At 48.3% G+C, this 12,466-nt stretch overlaps 1 protein-coding gene across 4 annotated transcripts in view; it reads right to left on the bottom strand.

Moving 5' to 3' along the window:
- CHD6 (chromodomain helicase DNA binding protein 6) overlaps nt 1–12,466 on the bottom strand; it is a 174,744-nt gene that overhangs the window by 30,506 nt on the left and 131,772 nt on the right. For all 4 annotated transcript variants that reach the window (XM_038750443.1, XM_038750444.1, XM_038750446.1 and 1 more), the window contains 6 exons: nt 9,287–9,376; nt 6,412–6,515; nt 4,927–5,056; nt 4,037–4,097; nt 2,550–2,601; nt 1,115–1,331 (listed from right to left, as the gene is read on the bottom strand). In XM_038750443.1, coding sequence (XP_038606371.1) covers nt 1,115–1,331; nt 2,550–2,601; nt 4,037–4,097; nt 4,927–5,056; nt 6,412–6,515; nt 9,287–9,376 — 654 coding nt within the window. The remainder of the gene's footprint in view (nt 1–1,114; nt 1,332–2,549; nt 2,602–4,036; nt 4,098–4,926; nt 5,057–6,411; nt 6,516–9,286; nt 9,377–12,466) is intronic.

Raw genomic sequence — 12,466 nt, 5'->3', positions numbered from 1 at the left:
GTAACAAGCAGCTCTTTTGGATTGTACTCTCTCGAGCGCTTAGTACAGTGCTCTGCACACAGTAAGTGCTCAGTACATTCCACCACTGGCAGACCTGATTGATGCGCTGCCTGGTCAATGGCCTGAGGCAGCCGTCTTTCTAAACTGGAATGAATGGCCACTCATCCACGGCACCAACCGGATTGACTGTTGTCCCGGTTCGTGATGAACGGAGAATAGAGAACGGGGAAGGGAGAGGCAGCGTGGCACAGTGGATACAGCACGGGCCTCGGAGTCACAGAATCTGGGTTCTAATCCCGGCTCCACCACGAGTCTGCCGTGTGACCTCGGGCAACGCGCTTCACTTCTCTGGGCCTCAGTTACCTCATCCGTAAAATGGAGATCAAGCCTGTGAGCCCCACAGCCTGACTGACCTTGTATCTACCTCAGTGCGTAGAACAGTGCGTGGCACATAGTAAGCACTTTATGAATACCATCTCTGGGCCTCAGTTACCTCATCTGTAAAATGGAGATCAAGCCTGTGAGCCCCACAGCCAGATTAACCTTGTATCTACCTCAATGCGTAGAACAGTGCGTGGCACATAGTAAGCACTTTGTGAATACCACCTCTGGGCCTCAGTTACCTCATCTGTAAAATGGAGATCAAGCCTGTGAGCCCCACAACCTGACTGACCTTTTATCTACCTCAGTGCGTGGCACATAGTAAGCACTTTACGAATACCATCATTATAATTACTATTATTATTCTCGGTGCCTCAGTTTGCTCATCCGCAAAACGGGGATTCAATACCTGCTCTCCCTCCTGCTTAGACTGTGAGGCCCACGTGGGATAGGGCCCATACCAGCTCCGATTTACTTGCATCTTCCCAAGCGCCCAGTACAGTCCTCTAGACCGTAAGCGCGTTGTGGGCAGGGATCGTGTCTGCCATTCTGTTGAACTGTAGCGCTCCGCCCACAGCAAGCGCCCAGTAAAGACGATGGACCGACTGACCGCTCGACACACGGTAAGCGCTTAAGGAATGCACCAGTTATTACGATCGAAGGGAACGTGAGATGAGGAATAGGGCTGTTCCAATTCCCCACAGGGTCCAACCCTCTGGCAGCGGTTCTTTACCGTTTCTGGATCTCCTTGCTGACGGGGTCCATTTCGGAGGCTCGGCGGAACATTTCCTCCTGCAACCAATAGCCCTGGCCGCCGGGCACCAGGACCTCGGGTCTGGTGGGCTCCTTGCGGGTGCAGCGTTGGTAGACAGTAACGAGACGCCGCAGTCGGGCCGTGAGGGCGGAGGCAGCGGGCCAGGGCGATTTGTCTGGGTCGGAGCCATCCTGGGCTTCAAACATCAGCGAGGACATTAGGGTTTACAAGCCGAGGAAGAAACGAGGGTCGGTTGTTTGCAATGAAAAGAACTCCCGGTTTGGACAAAACATAGTTGTTCGGGCCCCAGGTCGGGCAAGGAACCGGCGGGAATGAACTAACCGGCTTCTCTTAGCAGCCGTTTTCCACGTCGCTGCCTTGTTTCAGGAGTCCTCCCTTCTAGACTCGAGCTCGTTGTGGGCAGAAATGTGTCTGTTCTTATTTTGTACTCTCCCAAGCGCTCAGTACAGTGCTCTGCACACAGTTATTACGTCAGTAAGTATGACAAGGAATGAATGAATGACCTGGGTCACGGCGGGCTTGCGTTAATGGGCCCCGCTCATGGATACGCTCAGAGAGGTCAGCCGGCCTCCTGGGCCAATTGGTAGCTGTCCCGGGGGAGTGTGAGAGACATACGCTCAGAGAGGTCAGCCGGCCTCCTGGGCCAATTGGTAGCTCTCCTGGGGGAGTGTGAGAGACACCTTCGGGACACGAGACGAGTAAAGTTCGCTCCCCAGTGCACCTGACTCTCGGCACCGCTTGCAGCCTTCTCCTCCCGGGACTCCTGTCAATGTTTGTGTTCCTCATATCGCTCGACTATTCCAGCACTCCTGAACCCACCTACATGCTACAGCATGGGCCTGGGAATCAGAAGGACCCGGGTTCTAATCCCGGCTCAGCCACTTGTCCGCTCTGGGTGACCTTGGGAAAGTCACTTCATTTCTCCATGCCTCATTTACCTCATCGGTAAAATGAGGATTAAGATTGGGTGCCTCACATGGGCCGGGGACTCTGTCCCACCTGATTAGCTTGTATCCGCCCCAGTGCCTAGTAAAGTGCCTGGCACAGAGTAAACGCTTAACAAATACCACAAAAAAAGAGAAAATAGGGTTAGCTTTCTCGTTTCAGAATGAGGAATTCCAGTTGTCTAAATGGAACTTGCCAAAGCTATTCTGTTGAAGACCTCCCAAAAAAGAGAAGATACTGTTAGCTTTCTAGTTTTAGAATGAGGAATTCCAGTTGTCTAAATGGAACCTGCCAAAGCTATTTTGTTACAGACCTTGGGATGACCTAAAGCTGAGCCCACACTGAGAGCGTTAGTAATTAGCGATCCTGGCCATCTTCTTGATAAGTGGTTAGCGCAAGCGAGACTGGACAATTGGTTTCCTTTGCTGTATTCAGGACATAGTCTCACCTGCCGTGAGGTCATCCTTCTTCTCAAATTCGCCACAGGAACTGGAGCTTTCCTAAGAGAAAACAGAGGAATCATCACTGTAAAGTTCCGCTGGGTAGGGAATTAACTGCTTGTTCACTACCATTATTCAGTGAATCAATCAATCAATCAATCAATCGTATTTATTGAGCGCTTACTGTGTGCAGAGCACTGTACTAAGTGCTTGGGAAGTACAAGTTGGCAACATATTGCGACAGTCCCTACCCAACAGTGGGCTCACAGTCTAGAAGGGGGAGACAGAGAACAAAACCAAACGTATTAACAAAATAAAATAAATAGAATAGATATGTACAAGTAAAATGGAGTAATAAATATGTACAAACCGTCAAAAACAAGTTTCCCTAATAATTCCTTATGCCACGCATTGTTACATATGCACTTAGATACATTTTTTGGAATGAATTTTTTAAAAATACTGCCATTTTGTCAAGGATGGGCTTAAAATGAGTCTACGATTGTGAACCCCAGGTAGAACAGGGACTGTGTCCTATATGAATATTCCGCATCAACCCTAGCGCTTTGCACATGAGCACTAAATACTATGAACTTAAACTATTCTTTGCATTTTTTGTTATACGCTGGATGACAAAGGCATCATTACAATGTTCACTATATTTAGCAATTATGGAAGCAAGTGAGGGGAAGGCACAATTGCTCCAGACCTAGAAGTGGGAGAGGGGGGGAAAAAAGAGAGGAAAAGGAGAAGAGACGGGGATGAAGAAAATGCCTCCTGTTTCTAACTGAAGTGATTTTTTTCAGTGTTTTTCCTTTCTACCTCATTACAATGCAGGAAAAGGGCAGCTGGCATCTGGGTTCCAGCACACTGTTCATAATCTGGTCCAGCAGCCAGGACTAAACACATCCAAAACAGAACTCCTCATCTTCCCACCCAAAATTTGTCCTTCCCAACTTCCCCATCACTATAAATAGTACCGCCACCCTCCCTGTCTCACAAGCCGTAGCCTTAGCATTATCCTTGACTCATCTCTCTCGTTCAACCGACACATTCGATCCGCTGCCAAATCCAGTCGGTTCTACCTTCGAAACACCGCTAAAATCCACCTTTTCCTCTCCATCCAAAGTGTTATTCATTCAATTGATCGTATTTATTGAGCACTTACTGTGTGCAGAGCACTGTACTAAGCGCTTGGGAAGTACAAGTTGGCAACATTATTGTACCGATCCACGCTTCTCCTATCCTGCCCTACTTCATCTGCCTCCTCACTGATCTCCCAGCCTTCTGCTCTCCCTATTCCAGTCCAAACTTCACCCTGATGTCCGGATCCCTTTTCTAAAAAAAAAAAATGTTCGGTCCATTCACTCATCATTCAATCAATCGTATTTATTGAGCGCTCACTGTGTGCAGAGCACCATACTAAGTGCTTGGAAAGTACTAATGCGACTGATTGATTGAAATATACATAACACCTCCCGTATATTTGACTCACCGAGTGCTTCTGTAGTCCATCTAACTTGTCTTCAGCGCTCTCTTCTTTATCTGTACTGCTTCTAAAACAGGAGCCAGAGAGAAAATAAAATCAGACTACGGAAGAGGCATCCTGGGGTTGATTCGACAAGCCCAAATACACGGCTTGGAGAATATGATTAACCTTGTATCGTACTCCCCCAAGTGCTCAGTACAGAGTAAGTGCTCAATAAATACCACTGATGAGGACGAGGAGGATTAGAGAACAATAGGCCAATGCCTGGGGAGGCTTCCGATCTGCCAGGCTGGGAGAATGCAAGATGGGTTTAATGGCTTTCCAGCTCATTCCCACATAAACCCAGATGCATGCGTGAAATTACTTCTAGGTCGGGAAAGCCACAAACAGATGCACGTCTCCAGACAAGTGCACGAAGAACCGTTCTTTGAGCAGGGCTCACTCGGAAAGAAATTGTTCCAAAATGCCCCAATCTTACAACCTTGCAAGACTTATTTCCGAAGCAGGAGCTAAGCCATCTAACTCGCTGCTGTCTTAAAGATCGGGTGCTTAAGAGGGCACGGGCAGAAGAAGAAACAAGTGTTATCGGGGGAGGAAGCAGAGGGGGAGAAAACGGCTAATCATCTTAGAAAAAACTGAAGTCAGATGAACAAGTCTCGAAGTATATATCTGCGCTGGGAGGCAACTAGGAGGCTTAGAAGTCAGTCAATCAACGGTAATTTTTCAGTGCTTACAGGTTGCAGGGCACTGTCATGAGCGCTTGGGAGAGTACAATATTACAGAGATGGTAGACACATTCCCTGTCCATAAGGGATTTACAGATGAGGGACGTTGGGATTTGGGGAATGGAGCTATGCTTTCCGGGGTCCAACCAAGAGGCTGGTCTCCCCCCTTACCTATCGGCAACATCTTGTGCTCCATCGGTGACGCCCTGTTCCGCCGAAAGGGACTTCTCGTCCGGCATGCCGACTTTCTCCAGGAAGCAAAGGGCTGGGTCTGCTCGCATGGCGTTGTACCGCTCGTAACCTAGGCGACGGTGAACCGAGTTGGAAGGTGATGAAAACAGGGCACACAGAACCCTCCTCTACCTTACAGCACAAGATCCTTATTTTACACCTCCATTTAAATAAATGGACACTTACAAGTTTGGACCAGTCGTATCCCTGTCCTTACCGAGAGATCGTTTTTGCGCAGAAATGGAACTTTAAGGCAGCAGACAATGCTCCCGACCGAACAGTTTTACTCTAGGTATATGAGACACCCACTTGACATTCACATTCCAAACCTCATATAAATTGTTACGTTGGTTGGCAAAGGAATCTGAGGACTCTGGATAGCTACCTGTGCAGCTCCCCTTTCAGACTATAGCAGATCAGGTTTTCCTGGTTAGGTTTTATTCCTTCCTTCCTAATTTAAGTGGCCATAAAGGTTACACTGGAAATCCAGGCCCAATGACCCAACTTGGCTGCCCCCAAAACAGGAATTAAAAGCAGAAAATGACTAGTGTGGGTCTTTATTAGATCCAAAATAGACCCATCTGAGTTAGAATGAAGAATTCAGAACAGACTCCTGGCATCCTTAAACCAGAGATGACGAGGTTGAGCGTGATGAAGACGATAATGACGATGGAGGCAGTGAAACGGCCCTTGTGGTATTTTTAGGAGCTTAAGGCGCTTTGACTTTTTTTTAATTGCATCTGTTAAGCGCTTACTATGATCCAGGCACTCTACTAAGCACTGGAGTAGTTACAAGTTAATCAGGTTGGGCGAGGTCCATAACCCATATGGGGCTCACAGTATTAACCCCCATTTTCCAAGTGAGGTAACTGAGGCCCAGAGAAGTGAAGTGACTTGCCCAAGGTAACACAGCACACAAGTGGCTGAGCCGGGATTAGAACCCAGGTCCATCAGACTCCCACGCCCATGCTCTATCCACTAGGCCACACTGCTTCAGTTTAACAGAGGGTGATCATCCCACAGAATTTCTGAATCTTCCACCTTGCACATGGCAAAATGGGTTGTTAAGCACTCAGCCTCTCCACTCACGCCTGAATCCTGCTGGCACGCTGCGGGAGGGGGAAAGCGAGTGTTGTGAGTATCTCGATTTATTTTTCAAAAAGAAGACCCCGGGTGGACTGTGTCCGACATTAATGGGTTTCTTGGTATAAGGCTGTGAAAAGCTCCCTGGGCCAAAACCTTCCCCTGCTGCTTGACATCCCTCCTTGCCTGTAACGTCTGCTGGTTAAAGCCCTAGTTTGGGACCAGAGAAAATCTGCAGCTCCCATGGATAGTGGGGCTTCAAAGAGCAAACGCGGCCCAGGTCGCTGCTGGGATTCCTATGGTAAGACCAGGTTCTCTGTGGGAAAACTAAGACATACCCACCATGTTTGAAAACTCCAATGAGCAGGGATTTATCGGCCTCTGCATCCCACCAGTCCACTGGGATCTCCACGTAGTCAATATCCGGTAGGAGAACATCCAGCTCTCTGAGGAAGAGACAGCAGGGATGTGAGTTTCCCTCCTCCCAGACACCAAAATGAAATACACTTTGCAGTCGAACCCCTGACCTTACCCGCTGCCACTCGCATCCAGCAGCCTGCTCAGGAGTGTGGGTGCCCATTCATTCATTCATTCAATCATATTTATTGAGCGCTCGTGTACAAAGCACTGTACTAAGCACTTGGGAGACACAGACCAAAGGAAAGAGAAAACACTGCGGGCGTTCAGTTTGGGTAATTCCACTGACTTCTCAAAATGGGTTTTCCACTTGCAAATCTATGTACAAACCCAACACGTTTGAAAATTCCAGACCATCCACAGATGAGGCTGCTTAAAGTTACTGGCACCGTGGTCCCCTGGGGGGTCCCTACTTTTTTCCTACCTTATCTCCCACTTTCAGTACCCCCTTGCAGCTCCAGAGTCCCTGGGGCCCCTGGATTCAGCCATCACTCCAAGGCTCCCTGGAGGTCTCCGGTACCACAGAAGCGTCCTCCAGGTTGGCTCTGTCTGCTTCGCCTGGAACCCACTTTAAGTCTATAGGGATCGTCCGGGGAAGCCAAAGAGCGGCCCCTCCTAGAGGGCCCCCAGCCCGGATCAGGATACGATGCCTTAGCTTGAAGTGAGAGTCCGGGACCACCACGAGCTGGAAAACTCCTTCCCGAACTTCCAGGCGACCGTGAGAGCACTGAGGAGTTGGAGAGGCTGGCTAAAATCAGGTAACATAAAGTGACCCTGGGAATGAAGCAGCCTTTAAAAGCCAACCATTCCAAATACTGTTTCTTCAACCAGAAAAATCTATATTAGGGCCACTTAGAGATTGGGCCTGGACTCCTCTGAGAATTTCAAGAGGTTCTCTTGAATTAGGATTGTTTCCCAAGTCCTTGGCAATGGTTTAGGGGCTGAACCAACTGAACAAATGCAGATGTGCCGGGGGCATCTGCCTTCGCCCTGAGAAACAAAGAAGCCCCAGTGAAGGCAGCATTAGGCAGGCAAGCAGGCAAGTCATTCCAAACCAGGAGCTGCCTCCACGGGTTCTGCTTAAACTAAAACCTGCCTCTGCCATAGTTGCCCATTATTGGCCCCATCAGGGTGTCCAGGGGAAGATGACCAAAGTTACCCAGCAGGTTCTTTTTCTCCTATAAGACTTCAGGTCAGGTTTCCCAGCCCAGAGGGGACACTGTCTGGCTCTGGTGTTCTAGGATTTCTCCAAATGGCAGCCCACCTCAGGCCTAGCTGCAAGTCCACCGGGCCCCTAGTAGCCTTGGCTTGGTTTGTGGTCTGGGTCTCTCATGCCCATGGCCTAGTTTCCCCAGAGACTGAGAGGCCACCAGTGCTGGACCCCTTTGCTGGGACCAATAGGCCACATAGGTTCACAGTTATCCCGTCATTCCCTGCTCCCTCCCACCAAGGGATGCTACTAGGCAGATCATGACTCCTTTCCCACATCCTCCCTCTGCCCCGGAACTCCCATCCCCTTCGCATCCGACAGGCCACCACTCTCCCTTCCGTCGAAGCCTTCTTACAATCACTCCTCTTCCGAGAAGCCTTCCCTGATTCCCTCATTTCCCTGATTCCCTCTCCCTGCTGTGTCCCTTTAAGCACTGGATATTCACCCTATCAGCCCCACTGCACTTATGTACGGACTTGTAATCTATTTTAATGTCTGTCTCTCCCTCTTCACTGTTTCTTGTGGGCAGGGAACACGTCTACCAATTCTGCCGTACTGTACTCTCCCAAGCGCTCAATACAGCGCGCTGCACGCAGTGAGTGCTCCATAAACACCACCGATTGATTGATTGAGGAGCTGAGAAACAGCGATGGCAAGGGAAGGAGAGATGAGACGAAAGGAAGAACTAGAAGGGGATGCGTGGAGGGCTGTAAGGGAGAACAGAAGACCCCAGAACAGAAGTAGGGAAGGAGAAGAGTTGATTTCATGTGGGGACAGACTAGTAAAAGTTTAGCCAAGATGATAAAAGTTTTAAATTTAGCGTTAAAGCTCTGTTTAACCATCTCCAGCAGAGAGGACCCCTTCACCCAAGTGCTAGCTTAATTTGAGTAATACTCCTATGCTTTGCTTTTAGAATAATATGGCCAAAGCACTTCCCATGGAATATGGAACCAAAACCTTAAGGAATGAAAAGCTCCAATGTCCATTAATGGGAACAGCCTTGACGTACTACCAAGGGAGACTGAGGAAACTGCATGTCTAAACATTTTTATTTGAAAAAAATTAAGCTAAAAATAAAAGAGACAAACCACCTGTTACGGGTGGCTTAGGAAGTTCATTCATTCAATCGTATTTACTGAGCGCTTACTGTGGGCAGAGCACTGTACTAAGCGCTTAAGTTCATCTGCCTCACAGCAGGAGACTGGACCAGATGACCTCTATTCACTCCCATTTAGCTTCCTTCTGAGGATGACCACCAAGGCCTTCAAAGCTACAACTCTGCCTTGAAGCCACGCTTAGCCCCCCAAGATGAGAAGGATATGGTAGGGTAAATAAATTACGTTACAGAGAAAATCGCAAACCATGAAGGATCGATACAAGCACTAACGAAAAGTAGAGTGTCAAAGGCCCATCAGCCTTTCGGTCCTCCCGGAAGAACAAGGCTGGGGCTGACGTGGTGGGATTTTAAAAAAACAACAAAAAAGGGTGGGGGCCTGGCAGAAAACACGCACTTCTGGACTCTACGGCCTCTCGTCAGCCAGGATTTCTGCAGAGAGGGAGTTTCTGCGCAAAGTGCAGTGGCTACTATACCTGGCAGGGGTTCCTTCAAAGGCTTTATCTGCTACTTCCCCGAGTACTTCAGCTTTCAGGTAATACAGCATCCGGACTCGCAGTAGGACCCTAGGAAAGACACAAGTGTCAGTTCCAACAAAACATAACCCTAATGAGGCCTCGATTCTACTTCCTGGACTAGGCCATTCTACCCCTACCTGTGACCCGGCTAGGAATATTCCATGTTTTTCAAGGACCAGACAAACGATACCATAGCTAGGGTGACTGTCCCCATTTTATAGATGAAGAAACTGATGCTCTGCAAGGCAATACAAACAGCCCAGAGGTGGAAAAGAAAAGAAGACTCCTTGGTCTCCGAGACCTCACCATCAAGCCACAACCGGCTCTCTGTGACGGCGACTTCAAAGTGTTTGACGAGCCTGCCCAGATAGAGCGGTAGTGGTTCCAAACCACCCATGAAGTTTCATGAGTATTTAGCAGGCAGAAGTGGAGCCTTATTTTCAGCGCTCAGCAGCCTATTTCGGTAATCACTAAAAAGTTAACATTTCTCCTGCTGCGGTACTTACCTTGCTCAAGCCGGATCTGCAACATCCTCTTACTTCAAGGAGGATGCAATTGAGAGATGCGTGCTAACATTTTAACCATCGCTAGTGTAAAAACTGAACGTCTGTCCCAGTTGATGATGTGATGGCTAGTCCCAGGGTGAAGAACTGTCTCTACTATATGTTGCCAATTTGTACTTCCCAAGCGCTTAGTACAGTGCTCTGCACACAGTAAGCGCTCAATAAATACGATTGATGATGATGATGATGATGAACCTCTGGGGTTTTGATGCACTGTTATGAACCTAAGGGGAATTGAGATGTGTGGGGGCGGAAAAATAGAACCGAGCCTTAGAGGTGGGGTGGGAAAAAGGCCAAACATCTCCTTGGGAGAAAGCCAGTCGTAGGTCTTAGCCGAGTTAAAACACATCCATACACAGTGGGTGGATCCTTGCCAAAAGGTCTACCCAAATCAGGTTGAGAAGCTCAAAGGGAGGAAGATCAGACAGGATGGTTACCAATCCCACAACCACGGAGTAGTCCCAATTGCTCTGCGAACTGCTTTTCACAGATGCACTATGTTTCCGAGCCACTTATGAGAGTACTTATTTATGGCCTAGGGCTTTATTTACCCATTCTTTTAGCCCAAAACAATCAAGCACAAAGTAGAGAGGAAGACCTGTCATCTTTACCTTAAGTTTTAGTTGGTTCCGTATCTAAAACTCAAGAAGCACCCCCAAAAATTGGCCCAATGTTCCTCCATTTGTTTGAAGATAAATTTAGGGCTTTGGAACCCTGCTGCTGGTGGCTACTTTCAGTTCAAAGCTCAGGTCACTTAGAAAATGCAGGCTCACAGAATTCATTTTGAATTTGGAGCTATGGAAAATGTCCAGTACTCCCCTCCCTACACTGAACATCAATGGAATCCGTTTCAGATTCTGTCTTTCAGGTTCTCAAGTGGATTTAATTGCCAAAAAAGGAACTACCAAGCTACCTACATTCTTGTCAGCCCTCTTCATTCCACAGACGGCAGTAGACTGTTCCTTGGTTTCAGATGACAAGAGCTAACCCTGCAGTTGTACCTGACGAGATACATGACCACTGAAATCTGGGAACTGTAAACGCCTGTCAGCTGAGTCAAAGAATGAGAAGAGATTGAGATCGTTTGCCCATTCCTCAGTTTTCTGAATTTTACAAGTCCTGGACTGCTAGAAAGGAATTAAGCGATTCTGTGGAGGACAAAGTAATTGGGGGATACTTTAGAAAGTATAGAAAGCAAAACCGTGCTTCACATTTTAACAACACTCTCCTTGGAAGAAGGGCCCTAAGCTGACCATCTGTTCGCTGGGGAATTTAGGGTTTGTCACTCAAACGACAACCAGGTCTGAGACTTGGGAGGATTTGGCTTTGCTCAAATAAGAAGCGAAGTCCTTCTTTCATAACCCAGACCCTCTGGAATTAAGGAAATTGGTCATTTGCCCCCATAGGAGTGGCAACTGGAAGGTGTCACTCTAAGGGCTAGGCTTCAGTGACAGTTGAGGGTCAATGCTCATCTGAGTGGGAAGAAGGGGGGCGGTCTCAGGAAAGCCTTGAGAGCTCCCTCCAATTTCCCAAGTAAGCAACAACTATAAATCCCCACCCCAGACTGCTGCCTCTCCCGCCCACCAAACTTGGTTTATTTCCCTCTGCTCGGCTTCTGATGATGAACAATTACTGTTCTTCAGTGAAGACGATTCTGGTGGTAGCCCCTGCTGTGTAAGCTGAGCTTTCTTTGCTCTGCGAGGCCAGACGTAGGAGAGGGAAGCAAGATTGGGAAAGGAGTTGGAGTGAAGCCCTCAGAAATTCTCCGTCCCCAAAATGGAACATAGATTGGTTTAATAATAATAATGATGGCATTTATTAAGTGCTTACTATGTGCAAAGTACTGTTCTAAGCGCTGGGGAGGTTACAAGGTGATCAGGTTGTCCCATGGGGGGCTCAGTGTCTTAATCCCCATTTTCCAGATGAGGTAACTGACGCCCAGAGAAGTGACTTGCCCAAAGTCACATAGCTGACAGTTGGCGGAGCCGGGATTTGAACCCATAACCTCTGACTCCACTCTTTCCACTGTGTCACAGGCCCAGTCGTTCATCCCTCAATGGCCGCCCGCCCCCCACTATCCTACTCTGCAAAGCAAGCCCGAGGCGTAGCTGTTTCAGCAGGGGCCAGAACCAAGACAGAAAGAGCAGGGACAGCTCTTGATCCACCCCGCTTTAAGTGGAAACCGATGTAGTGGAATTAAGGATGAGGACCATTACAGGCTTAAACCGAGGACTTCTTCTACTTACCCACGATTTCACTGGACCAGTTGATGCCCTGCTCTGTCCTCACTGAAGAGGACAATGATCTTATTTGGCTTCTGTACTCAACCAATAGCAGAGTTCCTTAAGTAGCCCGGGGACTGGCCTATTCATTCCTTCACTCAGTCATATTTGTGCGTGCAGAGCACTGTACTAAGCATTTGAGAGAGTACAATATAAGACACATTCCCTGCCCCCAAGGAGCTTACAGTCTAGAGGGCCCTATGCCTCTGATTGCCTCTTATTGGCTGGAAGGGTCTAGGAGAAAGAGAGGAGCAGTGTGGGGCAGACAGATGATCCCACTAAGTCTGACTCCT

The sequence above is a fragment of the Tachyglossus aculeatus genome, chromosome 8, assembly GCF_015852505.1.
Source record: "Tachyglossus aculeatus isolate mTacAcu1 chromosome 8, mTacAcu1.pri, whole genome shotgun sequence".
In the NCBI taxonomy this organism is placed as follows: domain Eukaryota; kingdom Metazoa; phylum Chordata; class Mammalia; order Monotremata; family Tachyglossidae; genus Tachyglossus; species Tachyglossus aculeatus.
Note: the sequence above shows the minus strand (reverse complement) of the source record. Positions and strands in the feature narration are given on the sequence as shown.